Source organism: Pantherophis guttatus, chromosome 1 (genome assembly GCF_059756535.1).
Source record: "Pantherophis guttatus breed Tessera chromosome 1, ASM5975653v1, whole genome shotgun sequence".
NCBI classification, from domain to species: domain Eukaryota; kingdom Metazoa; phylum Chordata; class Lepidosauria; order Squamata; family Colubridae; genus Pantherophis; species Pantherophis guttatus.
The window spans coordinates 189,535,396-189,562,855 of NC_142063.1; the positions used below are offsets into that span (position 1 = coordinate 189,535,396).

The following is a 27,460-nucleotide window of genomic DNA, read 5'->3' on the forward strand; positions in this document are numbered from 1 at the left end:
AAAACTTACACAGCTAAGAGGGTCTCCTAAGTAGGTAGAGATGATGACTCGGCTCTTCTCCAACAACCTCGTTCCTAAACAACATCAACCAGCTACCAAAACCTCTCCCACTTTATGGGGCCTATTTGTAGCACGGAACTCTTTCAGAGGCCTCCCTTGTGCGTTTCTGCCCACAGAACAGAGAGAGGTCCATTCACTGAGCTGGTCAAGTAACATTCCAAATGCAAACAATTATTTATCAATTTTATATTTTTATTGGAAGTCAATGAAATGAAAGTACTTACTCTGAATTTCTGGATATTTCATCATTAGGAGTATGGACCAGGACAGAGTGTTTGCCATTGTTTCTGTACCAGCACCAAATAAATCATGTACAAGACCTATAAGGTTTTCATTACAGAAATATCCATCGTTTTTTATATTCATATTCTCCTGAAGTATATAAAGAAAATTCAAGTAAGGAAACACAATCTACTCACATAACCAATATTCCTAAAGTCTATGAAGTCTTCATATATAGTTAATACCTTTCCCCAATGGTTTCAGTTGCCCCAACAACTGAAGTTGCCCCCTAGAAGGGAAAACTCTAATATGAAACAATTATACATACAGAGAAACTATCAATGGTGGGCTGCTGGGGGTTTGCAGGGGTTTGAGAGAACTTCTAGCTAAAATTCTGTACAGTTCAGGACAACCCCCAAATCCCACTCCTGGATGGCCCTGCCCAACCATCCCTAGGGGTACACTGCCTGTTTTGGATGAGGTAAGTGCAGGGTGCACACGGAGGCTCGGGGAGGGTGAAAAATGGGCCTACCAGAAGTTCGGGAATGCCAGAAACGAGCCTGTTCTTTGCAATTCTGTGCAGTTCAGGCCCTTTCTGCCTCCAGAGGGCTTACGGAGCCTGGGGAGGCTGATTTCACCCTCCCAGAGGCTCAAGGAAAGCCTTTGGAGCCTGGGAGAGCAAAAATGCCCCCCCCCACTGTGATGCAGGAGGCTGGCCACGCTCACCCAGCAGCCAGGAAGAGAAGTCCTTGCTAAAATTTTTGAAGCCCACCCTGGAAACCATTGACACAAGCCATTCCTCCAAAAAAGGGTAAATATTTATAGGATTTTAATGGGGGGCAGATTAAAATTTGTGTTTCCTTTTGTATTTCTGAAACAAGGACCTTAACCAAGCTGCAGGTAGTTTCTATGGAGGTAAATTTTTAAGATATGTTTCGACACACACATATAAAATAATTTATTACTTCTCTTTGCCGAAGAAGAAATGATTTGATCAAATTCCTCTGGTCATTTTCATCAAGATCTTGGGAATATTCTTTCAAGATGATCTGTGTGAAATCATGGAGCTCCTTTTGATTCTTTATCATTAATTTAGGAGTGGTCAAAAGGAACCCCAACTTGGGAAACAAATTGTATAGCTGAAAGAATGATAAAGGAAAACTCATATTATGGAAGTTCTCAGGTGGACATCTCAAAGCTGTATATGTTCCCCAAGTCTACAAAACAAAACCCCATGATAATAAGCAAGATCACATGACTGAATGAGCTTTGGATAGTCAATATTGCTAATTCACTAAGCCCCAAATTCTATGGACTAAACCTCCACACAGGTTTTGAAAGAGGGAGTGCTTATTTTCTACTATACTATTGAATGAGTTCCTGTGGTCACATTGTGTTGATTTCCAAACAAGGGATGTGAACCAACATTGCAAGAAATTCAACGCAAGTCTTAGTCAAGGGAGCAGTCTAGTACATGCATAAAGTACTGTATAAAGAAAAGGAAAGATATTTGCAGTGAAGGCTCTTACTTTTCACAAGTCTTTGCAAGGAAGGAAGAGGAAATGATGAGGCATACATCATGAGCTCATGTTAAAAAGCAGTTTCCATACTTGCATGCAACTACATAAGGGTAGGATTTGAATCCCGATATCATCATCTTCATGTTGTTTTTGGATTCATCTTGTTACAGGTGTCCAGGAGAAGCAACATGCTTTGCTTCTCAATAAAGCTTGAGGATCAATCAATCAGAATAGAGCTAGAAGAGATTTTGGAGGTCTTCTAGTCCAACTCCCTGCTCAAGCAAGAGACCTTATATCATTTCATCTAAGGCTATCATCTTAAAAACCTCCAGTGATGAAACACCTACAACTTCTGAAGGCAAGCTATTCCACTGTTAGAAAGTTTCCTCTTAATTCCAGATTGTTTCTCTCCTTGATTAGTTTCCACCCATTGTTTCTTGTCTTGCCTTCTGGTGCTTTGGAAAATAAGTTGACCTCCTTCTCTTTGTGGCAGCTGCTCAAATACTGGAATACTGCTATCATGTCACCCCCATTACATTTTTTCTCTAAACTAGCCATACCCAATTCTTGCAACCGTTCTTCATATGTTTTTGTCTCCAGGCCCTTAATCATCTTAGTTGCTCTTTGCACTTTTCCCAAAGTCTCAACATTTTTTTCATAATGTGTCCAAAACTAAATGCAGTATTTCAGGTATCGTCTTACTAAGGTTTTATAAAGTGGTACTAATACTTCACATGATTTTGATTCTATCCCTCTGTTTATGCAACTAAGAATTGTATTCACTTTTTTGGCTGCTGGCATATACTGCTGGCTCATATTTAAATGATCATCCACTAGGACTCCAAGGTCCCTCTCATAGTTACTGTTTTTGAGCCAGGTTTTGTCTAATCTGTACTTATACCTTTGGTTTTTCCTGTCTAAATGTAAAACCTTGCTTTTCTCCGCATTAAATTTCATGTTGTTGGATAGGGCCCATTGTTCAAGTCTATCAAGATCTTTTTGGATCCTTAACTTGTCTTCATGGCTGTTGGCTATTCCTGCCAGCTTAGTGTCATCTGCAAATTTGATTAGTTCCCTTTCTATTCCCTCATCTAAGTCATTGTGCTGTCTGTTTTTCGTGACTTTTTTTTTCAAATAAAAAAACTTAGATTACCAATATAGCAGGACTTCCTGAAAGCCGAATATTTTCACTGTTTATCTTCACTAGTTTTATAAATTTGGTATCTTCATATTCATAGCGTTCCCCAAATAGAATAGAAACTATGATGTTGGAAACAGCAGCAGTCAGAATTGTTGTGACGTCAAAGGGTTTTCCTTGGCAAAACAATAGATAAAAAAGAATTGTGAATCAAACCAGGATTAAATCTGCTTTTTCCTGCATTTATACTCAAAATCGGCTTACATAAAGGGAGTATTTATCATAGAAGGCCATAGCTAGAGCTGATGACGTTGGAAGTATTTTGATTAAAAAATATGCAAAATTATTTAAAGGGTAATTTATTGTCCCAGAGGAAAAATTGCAGTTTCTGACCATACATAAATTATTATTTCATTGAATTACTTGAGGATAAAATACTTGGCAAAATTATTGTGATGCTTCCTCATTAAATGATTGCCCTTTTAAAGATCAAATAGCTACTGAGCTTCATAATATGAAGGAAGGAAAAGTAGGTATATTATGTAGGAGGAAATTATAATAGATTTCAATGAAGATACTTAGGATTGTATGTAACCAATAATTCACAAAAGGAAGGACAGAATGATTAAAATAAAACTGCAGCCACTTCCCACTCTCAAATCTGAGAACAGAACAGCCAAAATACCATTCACTCAGAATGTTAGAAGAAAAAGACTAAAATTTAAAACCTTGAAGGTAGATACCTATATAGACGCTTAATAAATTAGATATTGTATTTTTCTCAAGCCTTTCTTTATTGCAACACTGAGTTTGTAGATATGTAAGCATGCTCCATAAGTGGAAACACATTTGGCAGTTAGACAAAAAACTTAGTTTTCTAAGTGTTATATTAAGGGTTTATTATGAGTATGAGTATATTATAGGGAAGTCTGGGGGGAGGGGAGGGTTAGGGAGGGTTAGGGAGGTTGGGAAGTCTGGGGGGGAGGTGGGGGGGGAAAAAGGGGTGAAAATGTAATTGTAAAACTTTTGCAATAAAAAAAAAACTTAGTTTTCTAGATTATTTTTATATCACATACCCCTCTTATTTCTTTTTCCTCAAGACAATTTTATCCATGTCATTTCTGGGTTGCAAAAATGCAAATGATGAGAACTTTGTATATCCTTCTGCTATCCCATAATTATCCAGATGTTTGCAACCCAGATATTGTGTGCTAACCGCATTTGACATTGTAGGGCTTTAACAATTAATATTTTGGGAAATACGAGATTCCTTCTATATTAGTTACTTGTGAAGTGTGCTGCTGAGTAGGTGCACTACCTGCAGCTTGATCTTATGACTATGCTAAAAATAAGAGGGGATTCCATACTGACAATTCAAAGATAATACTTCTGTTGGAGAACATGGGTAAAATATGTTTTCTCTACATCCCTTAATAACTTTAGATTATATCTTTCTGTTCTTTAAGAAACTGCCATTTGATTATCCTTCACCCAAAGTGGAGAGAATTAACTCCAATTTACAAGACATTTTCCTGCTCCGAGGAAAGACTTGCAACCCGCTGTAAATAGTCTCTCTAGAGAAATCTGTACAGAAGAGTAAGTTTAGAAGTGTTATTTATCAGAGACTGTTTCATTATACTGAATTCAGGTCCTCTGGAACCATTTTGCCATCCATAAGTCATATTTCTGTAAAAATACCGTATTTTCCGGCGTATAAGACTGGGCGTATAAGACGACCCCCAACTTTTCCTGTTAAAATATAGCGTTTGGGCTATACTCGTCATATAAGACTACCCCTCTTCCAATGCACACCAAATAAAAATTAAAAAACATCAACTGGCTCACCTACAATGTAAAAGCAGCTGTGCTAGACCCAAAATGGCCCTTGCAACAAGCAGGAACCTCACACAGCCACAAAAAGCCCCCCCAAAAAACTTTCACACTCTAAACACACACAACACAACACAACTGGCTCACCCACAATGTAAAAGCAGCTGTGCTAGTCCCAAAATGGCCCCTGCAACAAGCAGGAACCTCACACAGCCACAAAAAGCCCCCCAAAAAACTTTCACACTCTACACACACACAACACAACTGGCTCACCCACAATGTAAAAGCAGCTGTGCTAGACCCAAAATGGCCCCTGCAACAAGCAGGAACCTCACACAGCCACAAAAACCCCCCCAAAAAACTTTCACACTCTAAACACACACAACACAACACAACTGGCTCACCCACAATGTAAAAGCAGCTGTGCTAGTCCCAAAATGGCGCCTGCAACAAGCAGGAACCTCACACAGCCACAAAAAGCCCCCCAAAAAAATTCATACTCTACACACACACAACACAACTGGCTCACCCACAATGTAAAAGCAGCTGTGCTAGACCCAAAATGGCCCCTGCAACAAGCAGGAACCTCACACAGCCAGAAAAAGCCCCCCCAAAAAACTTTCACACTCTACACACACACAACACAACTGGCTCACCCACAATGTAAAAGCAGCTGTGCTAGTCCCAAAATGGCCCCTGCAACAAGCAGGAACCTCACACAGCCACAAAAAGCCCCCCAAAAAACTTTCACACTCTACACACACACAACACAACTGGCTCACCCACAATGTAAAAGCAACTGTGCTAGTCCCAAAATGGCCCCTGCAACAAGCAGGAACCTCACACAGCCACAAAAAGCCCCCCCCCCAAAAAAACTTTCACACTCTAAACACACACAACACAACACAACTGGCTCACCCACAATGTAAAAGCAGCTGTGCTAGTCCCAAAATGGCCCCTGCAACAAGCAGGAACCTCACACAGCCACAAAAAGCCCCCCAAAAAACTTTCACACTCTACACACACACAACACAACACAACTGGCTCACCCACAATGTAAAAGCAGCTGTGCTAGACCCAAAATGGCCCCTGCAACAAGCAGGAACCTCACACAGCCACAAAAAGCCCCCCCCAAAAAACTTTCACACTCTACACACACACAACACAACTGGCTCACCCACAATGTAAAAGCAGCTGTGCTAGACCCAAAATGGCCCCTGCAACAAGCAGGAACCTCACACAGCCACAAAAAGCCCCCCCAAAAAACTTTCACACTCTAAACACACACAACACAACACAACTGGCTCACCCACAATGTAAAAGCAGCTGTGCTAGACCCAAAATGGCCCCTGCAACAAGCAGGAACCTCACACAGCCACAAAAAGCCCCCCAAAAAACTTTCACACTCTACACACACACAAAACAACTGGCTCACCCACAATGTAAAAGCAGCTGTGCTAGACCGAAAATGGCCCCTGCAACAAGCAGGAACCTCACACAGCCACAAAAGCCCCCCCCCCCAAAAAAACTTTCACACTCTAAACACACACAACACAACACAACTGGCTCACCCACAATGTAAAAGCAGCTGTGCTAGTCCCAAAATGGCCCCTGCAACAAGCAGGAACCTCACACAGCCACAAAAAGCCCCCCCAAAAACTTTCACACTCTACACACACACAACACAACTGGCTCACCCACAATGTAAAAGCAGCTGTGCTAGACCCAAAATGGCCCCTGCAACAAGCAGAAACCTCACACAGCCACAAAAAGCCCCCCCAAAAAACTTTCACACTCTAAACACACACAACACAACACAACTGGCTCACCCACAATGTAAAAGCAGCTGTGCTAGTCCCAAAATGGCCCCTGCAACAAGCAGACACCTCACACAGCCACAAAAAGCCCCCCAAAAAACTTTCACACTCTACACACACACAAAACAACTGGCTCACCCACAATGTAAAAGCAGCTGTGCTAGTCCCAAAATGGCCCCTGCAACAAGCAGGAACCTCACACAGCCACAAAAAGCCCCCCAAAAAACTTTCACACTCTACACACACACAACACAACTGGCTCACCCACAATGTAAAAGCAGCTGTGCTAGTCCCAAAATGGCCCCTGCAACAAGCAGGAACCTCACACAGCCACAAAAAGCCCCCCAAAAAACTTTCACACTCTACACACACACAACACAACTGGCTCACCCACAATGTAAAAGAAGCTGTGCTAGACCCAATATGGCCCCTGCATCAAGCAGGAACCTCACACAGCCACAAAAAGCCCCCCCCCAAAAAAAACTTTCACACTCTAAACACACACAACACAACACAACTGGCTCACCCACAATGTAAAAGCAGCTGTGCTAGACCCAAAATGGCCCCTGCAACAAGCAGGAACCTCACACAGCCACAAAAAGCCCTCCAAAAAACTTTCACACTCTACACACACACAACACAACTGGCTCACCCACAATGTAAAAGCAGCTGTGCTAGACCCAAAATGGCCCCTGCATCAAGCAGGAACCTCACACAGCCACAAAAAGCCCCCCCCAAAAAAGAACTTTCACACTCTAAACACACACAACACAACACAACTGGCTCACCCACAATGTAAAAGCAGCTGTGCTAGACCCAAAATGGCCCCTGCAACAAGCAGGAACCTCACACAGCCACAAAAAGCCCCCCAAAAAACTTTCACACTCTACACACACACAACACAACACAACTGGCTCACCCACAATGTAAAAGCAGCTGTGCTAGACCCAAAATGGCCCCTGCAACAAGCAGGAACCTCACACAGCCACAAAAAGCCCTCCAAAAAACTTTCACACTCTACACACACACAACACAACTGGCTCACCCACAATGTAAAAGCAGCTGTGCTAGACCCAATATGGCCCCTGCATCAAGCAGGAACCTCACACAGCCACAAAAAGCCCCCCCCAAAAAAGAACTTTCACACTCTAAACACACACAACACAACACAACTGGCTCACCCACAATGTAAAAGCAGCTGTGCTAGACCCAAAATGGCCCCTGCAACAAGCAGGAACCTCACACAGCCACAAAAAGCCCCCAAAAAAACTTTCACACTCTACACACACACAACACAACACAACTGGCTCACCCACAATGTAAAAGAAGCTGTGCTAGTCCCAAAATGGCCCCTGCAACAAGCAGGAACCTCAGACAGCCACAAAAAGCCACCCAAAAAACTTTCACACTCTACACACACACAACACAACTGGCTCACCCACAATGTAAAAGCAGCTGTGCTAGACCCAAAATGGCCCCTGCAACAAGCAGGAACCTCACACAGCCACAAAAAGCCCCCCCAAAAACTTTCACACTCTACACACACACAACACAACACAACTGGCTCACCCGCAATGTAAAAGCAACTGTGCTAGTCCCAAAATGGCCCCTGCAATAGCAGGAACCTCACACAGCCACAAAAAGCCCCCCAAAAAAACTTTCACACTCTAAACACACACAACACAACACAACTAGCTCACCCACAATGTAAAAGCAGCTGTGCTAGACCCAAAATGGCCCCTGCAACAAGCAGGAACCTCACACAGCCACAAAACCCCCCCCAAAAAACTTTCACACTCTAAACACACACAACACAACACAACTGGCTCACCCACAATGTAAAAGCAGCTGTGCTAGTCCCAAAATGGCCCCTGCAACAAGCAGGAACCTCACACAGCCACAAAAAGCCCCCCAAAAAACTTTCACACTCTACACACACACAACACAACACAACTGGCTCACCCACAATGTAAAAGCAGCTGTGCTAGACCCAAAATGGCCCCTGCAACAAGCAGGAACCTCACACAGCCACAAAAAGCCCCCCCCCAAAAAACTTTCACACTCTACACACACACAACACAATACAACTGGCTCACCCACAATGTAAAAGCAGCTGTGCTAGACCCAAAATGGCCCCTGCAACAAGCAGGAACCTCACACAGCCACAAAAAGCCCCCCCCCAAAAAAACTTTCACACTCTAAACACACACAACACAACACAACTGGCTCACCCACAATGTAAAAGCAGCTGTGCTAGACCCAAAATGGCCCCTGCAACAAGCAGGAACCTCACACAGCCACAAAAAGCCCCCCAAAAAAACTTTCACACTCTAAACACACACAACACAATACAACTGGCTCACCCACAATGTAAAAGCAGCTGTGCTAGACCCAAAATGGCCCCTGCAACAAGCAGGAACCTCACACAGCCACAAAAAGCCCCCCAAAAAAACTTTCACACTCTACACACACACAACACAACTGGCTCACCCACAATGTAAAAGCAGCTGTGCTAGACCCAAAATGGCCCCTGCAACAAGCAGGAACCTCACACAGCCACAAAAAGCCCCCCAAAAAACTTTCACACTCTACACACACACAAAACAACTGGCTCACCCACAATGTAAAAGCAGCTGTGCTAGACCCAAAATGGCCCCTGCAACAAGCAGAAACCTCACACAGCCACAAAAAGCCCCCCCAAAAAACTTTCACACTCTAAACACACACAACACAACACAACTGGCTCACCCACAATGTAAAAGCAGCTGTGCTAGTCCCAAAATGGCCCCTGCAACAAGCAGACACCTCACACAGCCACAAAAAGCCCCCCAAAAAACTTTCACACTCTACACACACACAAAACAACTGGCTCACCCACAATGTAAAAGCAGCTGTGCTAGTCCCAAAATGGCCCCTGCAACAAGCAGGAACCTCACACAGCCACAAAAAGCCCCCCAAAAAACTTTCACACTCTACACACACACAACACAACACAACTGGCTCACCCACAATGTAAAAGCAGCTGTGCTAGACCCAAAATGGCCCCTGCAACAAGCAGGAACCTCACACAGCCACAAAAAGCCCCCCCCCCAAAACTTTCACACTCTACACACACACAACACAACTGGCTCACCCACAATGTAAAAGCAGCTGTGCTAGACCCAAAATGGCCCCTGCAAGAAGCAGGAACCTCACACAGCCACAAAAAGCCCCCCCCAAAAAAACTTTCACACTCTAAACACACACAACACAACACAACTGGCTCACCCACAATGTAAAAGCAGCTGTGCTAGTCCCAAAATGGCCCCTGCAACAAGCAGGAACCTCACACAGCCACAAAAAGCCCCCCCAAAAACTTTCACACTCTACACACACACAACACAACTGGCTCACCCACAATGTAAAAGCAGCTGTGCTAGACCCAAAATGGCCCCTGCAACAAGCAGAAACCTCACACAGCCACAAAAAGCCCCCCCAAAAAACTTTCACACTCTAAACACACACAACACAACACAACTGGCTCACCCACAATGTAAAAGCAGCTGTGCTAGTCCCAAAATGGCCCCTGCAACAAGCAGACACCTCACACAGCCACAAAAAGCCCCCCAAAAAACTTTCACACTCTACACACACACAAAACAACTGGCTCACCCACAATGTAAAAGCAGCTGTGCTAGTCCCAAAATGGCCCCTGCAACAAGCAGGAACCTCACACAGCCACAAAAAGCCCCCCAAAAAACTTTCACACTCTACACACACACAACACAACTGGCTCACCCACAATGTAAAAGCAGCTGTGCTAGACCCAATATGGCCCCTGCATCAAGCAGGAACCTCACACAGCCACAAAAAGCCCCCCCCCAAAAAAAACTTTCACACTCTAAACACACACAACACAACACAACTGGCTCACCCACAATGTAAAAGCAGCTGTGCTAGACCCAAAATGGCCCCTGCAACAAGCAGGAACCTCACACAGCCACAAAAAGCCCTCCAAAAAACTTTCACACTCTACACACACACAACACAATACAACTGGCTCACCCACAATGTAAAAGCAGCTGTGCTAGACCCAAAATGGCCCCTGCAACAAGCAGGAACCTCACACAGCCACAAAAAGCCCCCCCCCAAAAAAACTTTCACACTCTAAACACACACAACACAACACAACTGGCTCACCCACAATGTAAAAGCAGCTGTGCTAGACCCAAAATGGCCCCTGCAACAAGCAGGAACCTCACACAGCCACAAAAAGCCCCCCAAAAAAACTTTCACACTCTAAACACACACAACACAATACAACTGGCTCACCCACAATGTAAAAGCAGCTGTGCTAGACCCAAAATGGCCCCTGCAACAAGCAGGAACCTCACACAGCCACAAAAAGCCCCCCAAAAAAACTTTCACACTCTACACACACACAACACAACTGGCTCACCCACAATGTAAAAGCAGCTGTGCTAGACCCAAAATGGCCCCTGCAACAAGCAGGAACCTCACACAGCCACAAAAAGCCCTCCAAAAAACTTTCACACTCTACACACACACAACACAACTGGCTCACCCACAATGTAAAAGCAGCTGTGCTAGTCCCAAAATGGCCCCTGCAACAAGCAGGAACCTCACACAGCCACAAAAAGCCCCCCAAAAAACTTTCACACTCTACACACACACAACACAACTGGCTCACCCACAATGTAAAAGAAGCTGTGCTAGACCCAATATGGCCCCTGCATCAAGCAGGAACCTCACACAGCCACAAAAAGCCCCCCCCCCCAAAAAAACTTTCACACTCTAAACACACACAACACAACACAACTGGCTCACCCACAATGTAAAAGCAGCTGTGCTAGACCCAAAATGGCCCCTGCAACAAGCAGGAACCTCACACAGCCACAAAAAGCCCCCCAAAAAACTTTCACACTCTACACACACACAACACAACACAACTGGCTCACCCACAATGTAAAAGAAGCTGTGCTAGTCCCAAAATGGCCCCTGCAACAAGCAGGAACCTCAGACAGCCACAAAAAGCCCCCCAAAAAACTTTCACACTCTACACACACACAACACAACTGGCTCACCCACAATGTAAAAGCAGCTGTGCTAGACCCAAAATGGCCCCTGCAACAAGCAGGAACCTCACACAGCCACAAAAAGCCCCCCCAAAAAACTTTCACACTCTACACACACACAACACAACTGGCTCACCCACAATGTAAAAGCAGCTGTGCTAGACCCAAAATGGCCCCTGCAACAAGCAGGAACCTCACACAGCCACAAAAAGCCCCCCAAAAAACTTTCACACTCTACACACACACAAAACAACTGGCTCACCCACAATGTAAAAGCAGCTGTGCTAGTCCCAAAATGGCCCCTGCAACAAGCAGGAACCTCACACAGCCACAAAAAGCCCCCCAAAAAACTTTCACACTCTACACACACACAAAACAACTGGCTCACCCACAATGTAAAAGCAGCTGTGCTAGTCCCAAAATGGCCCCTGCAACAAGCAGGAACCTCACACAGCCACAAAAAGCCCCCCAAAAAACTTTCACACTCTTCACACACACAACACAACTGGCTCACCCACAATGTAAAAGCAGCTGTGCTAGACCCAAAATGGCCCCTGCAACAAGCAGGAACCTCACACAGCCACAAAAAGCCCCCCCCAAAACTTTCACACTCTACACACACACAACACAACTGGCTCACCCACAATGTAAAAGCAGCTGTGCTAGACCCAAAATGGCCCCTGCAACAAGCAGGAACCTCACACAGCCACAAAAAGCCCCCCCAAAAAACTTTCACACTCTAAACACACACAACACAACACAACTGGCTCACCCACAATGTAAAAGCAGCTGTGCTAGACCCAAAATGGCCCCTGCAACAAGCAGGAACCTCACACAGCCACAAAAAGCCCCCCAAAAAACTTTCACACTCTACACACACACAAAACAACTGGCTCACCCACAATGTAAAAGCAGCTGTGCTAGACCCAAAATGGCCCCTGCAACAAGCAGGAACCTCACACAGCCACAAAAGCCCCCCCCCAAAAAAAACTTTCACACTCTAAACACACACAACACAACACAACTGGCTCACCCACAATTTAAAAGCAGCTGTGCTAGTCCCAAAATGGCCCCTGCAACAAGCAGGAACCTCACACAGCCACAAAAAGCCCCCCAAAAAACTTTCACACTCTACACACACACAACACAACTGGCTCACCCACAATGTAAAAGCAGCTGTGCTAGACCCAAAATGGCCCCTGCAACAAGCAGGAACCTCACACAGCCACAAAAAGCCCCCCCCCAAAAAAACTTTCACACTCTAAACACACACAACACAACACAACTGGCTCACCCACAATGTAAAAGCAGCTGTGCTAGACCCAAAATGGCCCCTGCAACAAGCAGGAACCTCACACAGCCACAAAAAGCCCCCCAAAAAAACTTTCACACTCTAAACACACACAACACAATACAACTGGCTCACCCACAATGTAAAAGCAGCTGTGCTAGACCCAAAATGGCCCCTGCAACAAGCAGGAACCTCACACAGCCACAAAAAGCCCCCCCAAAAAACTTTCACACTCTACACACACACAACACAACTGGCTCACCCACAATGTAAAAGCAGCTGTGCTAGACCCAAAATGGCCCCTGCAACAAGCAGGAACCTCACACAGCCACAAAAAGCCCCCCAAAAAACTTTCACACTCTACACACACACAAAACAACTGGCTCACCCACAATGTAAAAGCAGCTGTGCTAGTCCCAAAATGGCCCCTGCAACAAGCAGGAACCTCACACAGCCACAAAAAGCCCCCCAAAAAACTTTCACACTCTACACACACACAACACAACTGGCTCACCCACAATGTAAAAGCAGCTGTGCTAGTCCCAAAATGGCCCCTGCAACAAGCAGGAACCTCACACAGCCACAAAAAGCCCTGTCAGATGTAAATGCCTTATTCTCTAATGTGTAAATAATGTATATATGGAACACCAGGGGTTAACTTATTCTTTGGACTTTAATGTATTCATAATTTACCACTCCCATTCCTGGCTCCACCCCTTGTATATATAAGGAGCCACCCTCACCATTCTTTTTGCTTCTATCTTGAATATTCAGCGAATATAGAATGCCTACTATGATTAAAGAGAAATATATTTAAATCTCTAACTCCTATTATCTTTATTGAGTCTGATCCTGAAAATATTGCAACAAGCTGGTAGCAGAGGATGGTTAATTGACTCAATAAATAATTAAAGATGTCCAAGAAAGATAGGCCTAACACCAGGGCCTACAGCAAAGAAATAGAAACTGATCAAGAGATGATCAACGAATCCACTAATGCGATTTCGAGAGAATCCGAAGAATACACCACTGAAGAAGAAGAACTGATGAGTGAAAATAATGACCAGGAAGAAATCGAAATAGAAAATAACGAACTCAGGTCAGAGATATTAAAGATACTAAAAAGCCAAAAGAATGATGAAAGTCTCATCGCGGACCTCCAGGAGATGCTGAGGAACAGCGGAGCAGCGAGAGAGAAAAACGTCATTAAAGAAAAACCCAAAGATCAAAAAACTGTAAGTGAAATGACTACTGAGAAAATAGTTGTAAAAAAGAAAAGATGTGATCCCGCGCGAAATTTTGAATGGCAGCCATCTTGGTTTCAACGAACTTCAAAAGAGAGTGAAGCAGAGCCAATCAAAACGCTCAGTTCAAAATTTCTGGCGCGAAAAACACTATCAGACGAAGAAAGTGAAAAAGAAGTCTCAAACTCTTCAGATGATCCAAAATCAGAAAGTGAAGACGATTTAACAAAATCTCAAGTAAAGTCAGCAATGAAAACGCTTTTTGCTGCTTTTGGGCCGAGATTGAAAATTACCAAGACATCTACGAAGAAGCAAGAAATCAAACCGACAACTCAAGACCTGCACGCTCCCATCCTGACTTCGAAAGCGACGACACCCGAGCCCAGAGAGCCATGCCGATTCCGCCCTACACCGCAGACAGGATCGAGTGCCAACGCACACAAAAGAAAGAAAAGAACCGTCGCCACCACCAGAACCCCAAAAACCGAGCCAGAGACCGACTCATCTGAGGAGGAGCGGATCGAGAGAGCTGAAAGGGAGAGAACCTTCCACAACGACGCCAAAGAAGAAATGAGCAACGCGCATGTGCAAAACTACGTAAACAGCCCCGAAAGACTTGAACTGGCCAGAGAACCGCGCAGACTCGTTACAAGCATCCCAATGCCGTTCTGTAATTTCCTGCACTTGAGAGATCACGGACTGCCTCAGGTTGTAAGTAGTGGACAAAATAATGTGGGTAACTTACCCAGTGACTTCCCAAAACTTAGAGTTGATGGTATTAATTTACAAGAGTGGTATCAACAGCTTCAGGTTATTTTTATGAAAGAGAATTTACTATTCTTTATAACTAGCCCTCCAAGAAGACCTTGGACTTTAAAAATAGATTGTTTACATCATAGAGCATTTTTCATAATAATATCTAGCGTGTCTCCTGCAATGTATCATAGCATCAAACCAAACCTAACTGTATCAGAAATAATTCAATGCATGTTTAATCTATTTCACAGTGATAGCGTAGCTACAACCACAAGAATGTCTAAGGATTTCTTTTCCTCTAGAGTAAAACCAGGGGTTTCTATAAGTGAGCATTTGATAAATCTAAACAAAATAAGAGCTGAGCTGCAATTGAGGGGGGAAGTGATTTCAGATCAAACAATGAAAAGTGTTATTATCAACTCACTTGATCCATCATGGGATAGTTTTATGTCACACTTAGATACCATTAATTTGGGATATTTATCCATAGAAAGTCTATCTAACAAATTGATAGCAGAAGACAATTCAAGAAAAAATCGATCCAGTAACCAAACAGAACACAAATCTTTTAGGAAAGTAGTCTTTCAAGATAAATACAATGAGGCCTTTAGATGCTACAATTGTGGATCCAGGGAACACAGTAGAAGAGACTGCCCCAAAGTCTCAAGGGAGAGACATAGGCCAGAATATAGGAGCAAATATAATTACAGACAATCTTCCACAGATAGACACAAATATAGAAGTCCACCAAATTACAAAGAAGGTAGAGGGGGTAGAGAAAATTCAAAAGAGAGAAAATCTGGGTCACTAAATGGGCTAAATAAACAAGACAGCACCAGAACACAGCAGGATGAGAACAACAATTGGCTTATTGATTCTGGTGCAACAAATCACACCACTAACAACAAAAGTATATTATCTTCATTTATAGAAGATAAGTTTGTGATAAAGGTAGCTAATCAAGAAAAGGTTCAAGTACTAGGCAGAGGAAATGTGACCTTGCCTGGTCTAGGGAAAATAGAGGGGGTATTATTAATCCCAGAAATACCTCACAACATACTAAGTGCTATAAAACTAAGCAGAGAATCTGACATCAATATAGTTTTCTCAAAGGGGAAAGCAACTATAGAAAAGAACAAAACAAATGTAGGCACTGTGATGATAAAAGGAGGTCTACCCTATCTGATAACTAAAGAAAGATGGTTACATAACATTGATTCAAATATGGAAGACTGTATTGAAGCAGATGATGAAAATGTCAATAACAGTGACAATGATGAGTGTAGAATAACTCATAATCACAAAAATACACACAATGAGAAGAAACCAAAAATAGGTAAACCAATTCATGATGAGTGTGCTCACATCTTACATAGGAAGTTAGGACATGCAAGCTTTCCTGTAGTACAAAAAATGACTGAACACGCAGAAGGTGTCAAAATAAAAAATTGTGAAAATTATTTGGAATGCTCAGTATGTAAATCCACCAAACTAAAAACCAGTCCCAGACCAAAAAAATCTAACAGATCAACTAACAATATTTTTGATTTAGTACATATGGACTTAGTTGGTCCATTAAGTCCATCAATTACCTATAGAAAACGTTACTTCCTAACAATAGTGGATGACTACAGTCGCTATGGTTTTGTTTACACATTAAAGCACAAGGATGAAACCTTTCAGAAATTTAAGGAATTCTACAAACGCATAGAAACACAACATAATATCAGAATAAAACAAATTATGACAGATAGGGGATGTGAATTCATGTCTAAAGAATTCTCCCAATGGTTAAAGGATAGAGGAATGCTACATTTCACGTCCAATCCATTTTCTGCATTTCAAAATGGAATTGCAGAGAGAAAAAATTCCACACTACAAACCATGATTAGATGCACATTAGAGGATGCTGGTTTAGGCAAACAATTTTGGTCAGAGGCCTTACATTATTCAAATTACACTCAAAATAGAACCTGGTCCAGTATTGTGAATAAGACACCATATGAGGTGATGTACAATAGAAAACCCAAATTATCACACATGCACATATTTGGAGTCACTGCAGACGTACACATACCTAAACAATTGAGGAGAAAGGGAGAAAACGTATCCAGGAGATTAAGATTCATGGGATACGAAACTGGAACCAAAGGGTACAGATTTATTGATAATAATAACAAATTTATAGTATCCAGAACAGCTGTGTTCCATGAGCAGGCCAATTGGTCTAAATTGCACCTTAATGAAATATTTCCTAATAAATGCAAAGATACGATATCTTGCGAGGAAGGAACAACAGAAAATCAAAATATTAACAAAAGTAAGAACAAAACCAAAACTTGGACAAATAGTCAGCATAAAATAAAAACAGACACATTAACAAAAAAGGAAGCTAGATATTTACATGACAACCATAGCAAGCCTGAAAGAACTATTAGAAACAATAGAAACCAAATACCAAATAAATACAAAGATTACATAATGCATATGGATGGAGAACAAATAACACCTAATACATATGAGGAAGTATTGAAACTTCCCCGTGAAGAAAGAGAAAAATGGGAACTAGCTATGGAAAAAGAGATGGAAAGTTTACAAGGATTAAATGTATTCACACCTGCGATCGCACCTAAGGATAAAACAATTATAGGTACCAGGTGGATTTATAAAATTAAGAACTTAGAAGGAGGCAATACCTTATACAAGGCTAGACTAGTTGCACAAGGTTATGCACAAAAATATCCAGAAGACTACACTGACACATATTCACCCACAGTGAGAACAGAGAGTGTCAAAACAGCTCTTGTAGTAGCATCTGCACTCAATCTGGACGTATTTCAATATGACATACAGACTGCGTACTTACACGCAAAATTAGATAAGGAAATATATGTAAGAGCACCACACAGTCAATACACTAATAAGAACGAAATTTGGTTATTAAATAAGAGTCTGTACGGATTAAAGCAATCTGGCAAAAGATGGTACGATTGCTTGGTAAAAGTACTTAAGACCATGGATTTCAACGCCACCACTGCTGATAACTGTTTCTTTGTAAAAAGGAGTAATGATCACATTGAATTTGTATTAATTTATGTGGATGATATTTTGTATATTGGAAAGCATAAAGAGAGCAGGGAAATCTTTGTAAATAAGTTAAACGAACACTTCTCGTTGAAATCTCTAGGTAAAGTGAATAAATACCTTGGTGTACAAATTAACAAAACAAAAAGGGGATTCAAACTTACACAGAAAGATAAAATCATTGAACTCCTAAACAAATGTAACTTAAATAATGCCAAAACCTGTGACACCCCTATGCAAACTGATTTTCTTAGAAACACTGATGAATCTTCCCCTGAGTTTAAAGACAACACATTTTACAGATCAGTTATAGGTTCACTCCTTTACATATCTAATTGGACTAGGCCAGATATTGCATTACCTCTCAATTTATTGTCAAGATATGTTAGCAAACCAACCTTGTATCATTGGGAAGCTGTCAAAAGAATTTTAAGATATCTGAAAAGTACATTAGATTTTTGTTTAATATTGGAACCCAATAATGACAAAGAACCAAAAATTACTTGTTATGCTGATGCAGATTGGGCTGGTGATACATCATGCAGAAAGAGTACCTCTGGTTATGTTTTTCTATTGAATGATTGTCCAGTTTACTGGTATACTGGTAAACAAGAACTGGTAGCCACTTCTACCACAGAAGCGGAATATGTTTGTTTGTCCAAGGCTGCAAATAACCTTGTATGGTTCAATGATTTGATCACTGATGTTTGGAAGAAACCTACTTTACCATTTATTATGCATGAAGACAATAAAGCGGCCATTGAAATATCCAGATCCGATGCAATTGGACAAAGGTCCAGACATATTGATATAAAGTTTAAACACGTGAGACAACTGTCTCAAGACGGATTCATCAAAGCAATACATTGTGATACTTCTGAACAATTAGCTGACATATTAACAAAGCCCTTACCTTCTAAACAACACAAATATTTGACCTCTAAATTATATGTATTATATTGTCCCGAATCTGAATGTAATTGGTGTTGTATAACGAACCGGCATTTAGAGGGGGATTTGTCAGATGTAAATGCCTTATTCTCTAATGTGTAAATAATGTATATATGGAACACCAGGGGTTAACTTATTCTTTGGACTTTAATGTATTCATAATTTACCACTCCCATTCCTGGCTCCACCCCTTGTATATATAAGGAGCCACCCTCACCATTCTTTTTGCTTCTATCTTGAATATTCAGCGAATATAGAATGCCTACTATGATTAAAGAGAAATATATTTAAATCTCTAACTCCTATTATCTTTATTGAGTCTGATCCTGAAAATATTGCAACAAGCCCCCCCCCAAAAAAAACTTTCACACTCTAAACACACACAACACAACACAACTGGCTCACCCACAATGTAAAAGCAGCTGTGCTAGTCCCAAAATGGCCCCTGCAACAAGCAGGAACCTCACACAGCCACAAAAAGCCCCCCAAAAAACTTTCACACTCTACACACACACAACACAACACAACTGGCTCACCCACAATGTAAAAGAAGCTGTGCTAGACCCAAAATGGCCCCTGCAACAAGCAGGAACCTCACACAGCCACAAAAAGCCCCCCAAAAAACTTTCACACTCTACACACACACAACACAACTGGCTCACCCACAATGTAAAAGCAGCTGTGCTAGACCCAAAATGGCCCCTGCAACAAGCAGGAACCTCACACAGCCACAAAAAGCCCCCCCCCAAAAAAACTTTCACACTCTAAACACACACAACACAACACAACTGGCTCACCCACAATGTAAAAGCAGCTGTGCTAGACCCAAAATGGCCCCTGCAACAAGCAGGAACCTCACACAGCCACAAAAAGCCCCCCAAAAAACTTTCACACTCTACACACACACAACACAACACAACTGGCTCACCCACAATGTAAAAGAAGCTGTGCTAGTCCCAAAATGGCCCCTGCAACAAGCAGGAACCTCACACAGCCACAAAAAGCCCCCCAAAAAACTTTCACACTCTACACACACACAACACAACTGGCTCACCCACAATGTAAAAGCAGCTGTGCTAGACCCAAAATGGCCCCTGCAACAAGCAGGAACCTCACACAGCCACAAAAAGCCCCCCCAAAAACTTTCACACTCTACACACACACAACACAATACAACTGGCTCACCCACAATGTAAAAGCAGCTGTGCTAGACCCAAAATGGCCCCTGCAACAAGCAGGAACCTCACACAGCCACAAAAAGCCCCCCCCAAAAAAACTTTCACACTCTAAACACACACAACACAACACAACTGGCTCACCCACAATGTAAAAGCAGCTGTGCTAGACCCAAAATGGCCCCTGCAACAAGCAGGAACCTCACACAGCCACAAAAAGCCCCCCCAAAAAACTTTCACACTCTAAACACACACAACACAATACAACTGGCTCACCCACAATGTAAAAGCAGCTGTGCTAGACCCAAAATGGCCCCTGCAACAAGCAGGAACCTCACACAGCCACAAAAAGCCCCCCAAAAAAACTTTCACACTCTACACACACACAAAACAACTGGCTCACCCACAATGTAAAAGCAGCTGTGCTAGACCCAAAATGGCCCCTGCAACAAGCAGGAACCTCACACAGCCACAAAAAGCCCCCCAAAAAACTTTCACACTCTACACACACACAACACAACTGGCTCACCCACAATGTAAAAGCAGCTGTGCTAGACCCAAAATGGCCCCTGCATCAAGCAGGAACCTCACACAGCCACAAAAAGCCCCCCCCCAAAAAAAACTTTCACACTCTAAACACACACAACACAACACAACTGGCTCACCCACAATGTAAAAGCAGCTGTGCTAGACCCAAAATGGCCCCTGCAACAAGCAGGAACCTCACACAGCCACAAAAAGCCCCCCAAAAAACTTTCACACTCTACACACACACAACACAACTGGCTCACCCACAATGTAAAAGCAGCTGTGCTAGACCCAAAATGGCCCCTGCATCAAGCAGGAACCTCACACAGCCACAAAAAGCCCCCCCCAAAAAAACTTTCACACTCTAAACACACACAACACAACACAACTGGCTCACCCACAATGTAAAAGCAGCTGTGCTAGACCCAAAATGGCCCCTGCAACAAGCAGGAACCTCACACAGCCACAAAAAGCCCCCCCCCCAAAAAAACTTTCACACTCTAAACACACACAACACAACACAACTGGCTCACCCACAATGTAAAAGCAGCTGTGCTAGTCCCAAAATGGCCCCTGCCACAAGCAGGAACCTCACACAGCCACAAAAAGCCCCCCAAAAAACTTTCACACTCTACACACACACAACACAACACAACTGGCTCACCCACAATGTAAAAGAAGCTGTGCTAGTCCCAAAATGGCCCCTGCAACAAGCAGGAACCTCACACAGCCACAAAAAGCCCCCAAAAAAACTTTCACACTCTACACACACACAACACAATACAACTGGCTCACCCACAATGTAAAAGCAGCTGTGCTAGACCCAAAATGGCCCCTGCAACAAGCAGGAACCTCACACAGCCACAAAAAGCCCCCCCCCAAAAAAACTTTCACACTCTAAACACACACAACACAACACAACTGGCTCACCCACAATGTAAAAGCAGCTGTGCTAGACCCAAAATGGCCCCTGCAACAAGCAGGAACCTCACACAGCCACAAAAAGCCCCCCAAAAAAACTTTCACACTCTAAACACACACACACAATACAACTGGCTCACCCACAATGTAAAAGCAGCTGTGCTAGACCCAAAATGGCCCCTGCAACAAGCAGGAACCTCACACAGCCACAAAAAGCCCCCCAAAAAACTTTCACACTTTACACACACAAAATTCCACATACAGCTTTGTGAGATTTTGTGTGTTTGTGTAGTTAGAGTGAAACACTACAGAAACACACTAAATCTCAGAAAGCTGCACAAATATTCTTGTTGCAATATTTTCAGGATCAGACTCAATAATGATAATAAAAGTTAGAGGTTTAAATATATTTCTCTTTAATCATAACAGGCATTCTATATTCACTGAATATTCACAGATAGAAGCGAAGAAAATGGTGAGGGTGGCTCCTTATATATACAAAGGGCGGAGTCAAGAATGGGAGTGGTGAATTATGAATACATTAGGAACCAAAGAATAAGTTAACCCCCGATATCCCATATATACATTATTTACACATTAGGGAATAAGGCATTTACATCTGACAAATCCCCCTCTAAATGCCGGTTCGCTATACAACACCAATTACATTCAGATTCAGGACAATATAAGACATATAATTTAGAAGTTAAATATTTGTGCTGTTTAGAAGGTAAAGGCTTCGTTAATATGTCAGCTAATTGTTCAGAGGTATCACAATGCACTGCTTTGATAAATCCATCTTGAGACAATTGTCTCACATGCTTAAACTTTATATCTATATGCCTGGACCTTTGTCCAATGGCATCGGATCTGGATATTTCAATGGCTGCTTTATTATCTTCATGCATAACAAAAGGCAAAGCAGGTTTTTTCCAGACATCTGAAATCAAATCATTAAACCATACAAGGTTATTTGCAGCTTTGGACAAACAAACATATTCCGCTTCTGTGGTTGAAGTGGCTACCAGTTCTTGTTTACCAGTGTACCAGTAAACTGGACAGTCATTTAATAGAAAAATATAACCAGAAGTGCTCTTTCTGCATGATATATCTCCAGCCCAATCCGCATCTGCGTAACAAGTAAGTTTTGGTTCTTTGTCGTTACTAGGTTCTAATACTAAGCAAAAGTCTAATGTACTTTTTAGATATCTTAGAATTCTTTTGACAGCTTCCCAATGGTACATTGTTGGTTTGCTAACATGTCTTGACAATAAATTGAGAGGTAATGCAATATCTGGCCTGGTCCAATTAGATATATAAAGAAGTGAACCTATGACTGATCTATAAAATGTATTATCTTTGAATTCAGGGGAAGACTCATCAGTGTTTCTAAGGAAATCAGTTTGCATAGGAGTGTCACATGGTTTGGCATTGTTTAAATTGCATTTGTTTAGAAGTTCAATGATCTTATCTTTTTGAGTAAGTTTGAATCCCCTTCTAGTTTTGTTAATTTGTACACCAAGGTATTTGTTTACTTTACCTAGAGATTTCAAAGAAAAATGTTCGTTTAGCTTATTTACAAAGGTTTCTCTTCTTTCCTTGTGTTTTCCTACATATAAAATATCATCTACATAAATTAATACGAATTCAATGTGATCATCACTCCTTTTTACAAAGAAACAGTTATCAGCGGTGGTAGCGTTAAAATCCATGGTCTTAAGTACTTTTACCAAGCAATCGTACCATCTTTTGCCAGATTGCTTTAATCCGTATAGACTCTTGTTCAATAGCCAGATTTCATTCTTATTGGTGTATTGACTGTGTGGTGCTCTTACATATATTTCCTTATCTAGTTTTGCGTGTAAATACGCAGTCTGTATGTCATATTGAAATACATCAAGATTGAGTGCAGATGCCACTACCAGAGCTGTTTTAACACTCTCTGTTCTCACTGTGGGGGAGTATGTGTCAGTATAGTCCTCCGGATACTTTTGTGCATAACCTTGTGCAACTAATCTGGCTTTGTATAGAGTATTGCCTCCTTCTAGATTCTTAATTTTATAAATCCACCTAGTACCTATAATTGTTTTATCTTTAGGTGCAGTTGCAGGTGTGAATACATTTAATCCTTGCAAACTTTCCATCTCTTTTTTCATAGCTAGTTCCCATTTTTCTTTTTCTTCACAAGGAAGTTTTAATACTTCCTCATATGTATTGGGTGTTATTTGTTCACCATCCATATGCATTATGTAATCTCTGTATTTATCTGGTATTTGATTTCTATTGTTTCTAATAGCTCTTTCAGGTTTGCTATGGTTGTCATGCAAATATCTTGCTTCCTTTTTTGTTAATGTGTCTGTCTTTATTTTGTGCTGACTATTTGTCCAAGTTTTGGTTTTGTTTTTATTTTTGTTGATATTTTGATTTTCTATTGTTTCTTCCTCACAAGATTTTGTATCTTTGCATTTATTTGGAAATATTTCATTAAGATGTAATTTAGACCAATTGGCTTGTTCATGGAACACAGCTGTTCTGGAGACTATAAATTTGTTACTGTTATCAATGAATCTGTACCCTTTGGTGCCAGTTTCATATCCCATAAATCTTAATCTTCTGGATACGTTTTCTCCCTTTCTTCTCAACTGTTTAGGTATGTGTACGTCTGCAATGACTCCAAATATGTGCATGTGTGCTAATTTGGGTTTCCTATTATACATCACCTCATATGGTGTTTTATTCACAATACTGGACCAGGTTCTATTTTGAGTGTAATTTGAATAATGTAAAGCTTCTGACCAAAATTGTTTGCCTAAACCAGCATCCTCTAATGTGCACCTAATCATGGTTTGTAGTGTGGAATTTTTTCTCTCTACAATCCCGTTTTGGAATGCAGAAAATGGACTAGACGTGAAATGTAGCATTCCTCTATCCTTTAACCATTGGGAGAATTCTTTAGACATGAATTCACATCCCCTATCTGTCATAATTTGTTTTATTCTGATATTATGTTGTGTTTCTATGCGTTTGTAGAATTCCTTAAATTTCTGAAAGGTTTCATCCTTGTGTTTTAACGTGTAAACAAAACCATAGCGACTGTAATCATCTACTATTGTTAGGAAGTAACGTTTTCTATAAGTGATTGATGGAGTTAATGGACCAACTAAGTCCATATGTACCAAGTCAAAAATTTTGTTAGTTGACCTGTTGGATTTTTTTGGCCTGGGACTAGTTTTTAGTTTAGTGGATTTACATACTGAGCATTCCAAATAATTTTCACAATTTTTTATTTTGACACCTTCTGCGTGTTCAGCCATTTTTTGTACTACAGGAAAACTTGCATGTCCTAACTTCCTATGTAAGATGTGAGCACACTCATCATGAATTGGTTTACCTATTCTTGGTTTCTTCTCTTTGTGTGTATTTGCGTGATCATGAGATATTTTACATTCATCATTGTCACTGTTACTAACATTTTCATCATCTGCCTCAATACAATCTTCCATATTTGAATCAATGTTATGTAGCCATCTTTCTTTTGTTATTAGATAGGGTAGGCCTCCTTTAATCATCACAGTGCCTACATTTGTTTTGTCCTTCTCTAAAGTTGCTTTCCCCTTTGAGAAAACTATATTGATGTCAGAATCTCTGCTTAGTTTTATGACACTTAGTATGTTATGAGGTATTTCAGGAATTAATAATACCCCCTCTATTTTTCCTAGGCCAGGCAATGTTATATTTCCTCTGCCTAATACTTGAACCTTTTCTTGATTAGCTACCTTTATTACAAAATTATCTTCTGTAAATGAAGACAATATATTTTTGTTATTAGTGGTGTGATTGGTTGCCCCAGAATCGATAAGCCAATTATTGTTTTCATTTTGTAGTGTTTTAGTGCTGTCTTGTTTATTTAGTCCATTCAGTGAACCAGATTTTCTCTCTTTTGAATTTTCTCTACCCCCTCTACTTTCTCTGTAATTTGGTGGGCTTCTATATTTATGTCTATCTGTGGAAGACTGTCTGTAATTGTATTTGCTTCTATATTCTGACCTATGTCTCTCCTTTGAGATTTTGGGACAGTCTCTTCTATTGTGTTCCCTGGACCCACAATTGTGGCATTTAAAAGTTTCATTGTATTTTTCTTGGAAAGCTACCTTCCTAAAAGATTTGTGTTCTGTGTGATTGCTAGAACGATTTTTTCTTGAATTGTCTTCTGCTATCAATTTGTTAGATAGACTCTCTATGGATAAATATCCTAGGTTGATGGTGTCTAAGTGTGACATGAAACTATCCCATGATGAATCAAGTGAATTGATAATAACACTTTTCATTGTTTGATCTGAAATCACTTCCCCCCTCAAATGCAGCTCAGCTCTTATTTTGTTTAGATATATCAAATGCTCACTTATGGAAACCCCTGGTTTTACTCTAGAAGAAAAGAAATCCTTAGACATTCTTGTAGTGGTAGCTACACTATCGCTGTGAAACAGATTAAACATGCATTGAATTATTTCTGAGACAGTTAGGTTTGGTTTGATACTATGATACATTGCAGGAGACACGCTAGATATTATTAAGAAAAACGCTCTATGATGTAAACAATCTATTTTTAAAGTCCAAGGTCTTCTTGGAGGACTAGTGATAAAGAATAGTAAATTTTCTTTCATAAAGACAACCTGGAGCTGTTGATACCACTCTTGCAAATTAATGCCATCAACTCTAAGTTTTGGGAAGTCACTGGGTAAGTTTCCCACATTATTTTGTCCATTACTTACAACCTGAGGTAGTCCGTGGTCTCGCAAGTGCAGGAAATTGCAAAACGGCATGGGGATGCTCGCAACGAGTCTGCGTGGTTCTCTGGCCAGTTCAAGTCTTCCCGGAGCGTCTACGTAGTTTCGCACATGCGCGTTGCTCATTTCTTCTTTGGCGTCGTCGTGGAAGGTTCTCTCCATTTCAGCTCGCTCGCTCTGCTCCTCTTCAGACGAGTCGGTCTCTGGCTCGGTTTTAGGAGTTCTGATGGCGGCGACTGCTCTTCTCTTTCTTTTGGGTGCGCTGGCACTTGCTCCGGTCTGCGGTGTAGGGCGGAATCGGCATGGCTCTCTGGGCTCGGGCGTCGTCGCTCTCGAAGTCAGGATGGGAGCGTGCAGGTCTTGAGGTATCGGCTTGTTTTCTTGCTTCTTCGTTGGCGCTTTGGAAATTTTTAATTTTGGCCCAAATGCAGCAAAAAGCGTCTTCATTGCTGATTTTATTTGGGATTTGGTTAAATCGTCTTCACTTTCTGATTCAGGTTCTTCTGAAGAATTCGAATCTTCCTTTTCACTTTCGTTGTCTGGTAACGTTTTTCGCGCCAGAAATTTTGAACTGAGCATTTTGATTGGCTCTGCTTCGCTCACTTTGGAGGCTTGTTGAAACCAAGATGGCTGCCATTCAAAATTTCGCGCGGGATCACATCTTTTCTTATTCATAACGACTTTCTCTGTAGTCATATCACTCACAGTTTTTTGGTCTTTGGGTTTCTCTTTAGCGATGTTTTTCTCTCTCGCTGCTCCGCTGTTCTTCAGCATTTCTTGGAGATTCGCGATGAGACTTTCATCATTCTTCTGGCTTTTTAATAGCTTCAATATTTCTGACCTGAGTTCGTTATTTTCTATTTCAATTTCCTCCTGGTCATTATTTTCATTTATTAGTTCTTCTTCTTCAGTGGTGTACTCTTCGGATTCTCTCGAAATCGCGTTTGTGGATTCGTTGATTATTTCTTGTTCAGTTTCTATTTCTTTGCTGTAGGCCCTGGTGTTAGGCCTATCTTTCTTAGACATTTTTAAGTATTTATTGAGTCAATTAACCATCCTCT

General features: G+C 41.6%; 1 protein-coding gene and 1 long non-coding RNA gene across 4 annotated transcripts in view; both read right to left on the reverse strand.

The window, feature by feature from the left end:
* Positions 1–27,460, reverse strand: part of LOC117674491 (cytochrome P450 2K6-like) — a 91,526-nt gene that overhangs the window by 32,097 nt on the left and 31,969 nt on the right. For all 3 annotated transcript variants that reach the window (XM_034432539.3, XM_034432538.2, XM_087882247.1), the window contains 3 exons: positions 2,956–3,116; positions 1,248–1,421; positions 285–432 (listed from right to left, as the gene is read on the reverse strand). In XM_034432539.3, coding sequence (XP_034288430.2) covers positions 285–432; positions 1,248–1,421; positions 2,956–3,116 — 483 coding nt within the window. The remainder of the gene's footprint in view (positions 1–284; positions 433–1,247; positions 1,422–2,955; positions 3,117–27,460) is intronic.
* LOC148116698 (uncharacterized) lies at positions 19,327–21,929 on the reverse strand. The gene is made up of 2 exons (XR_015731218.1): positions 21,282–21,929; positions 19,327–21,011 (listed from the first exon to the last, which is right to left on the reverse strand). It is a non-coding gene; the product is annotated as an uncharacterized LOC148116698 (long non-coding RNA).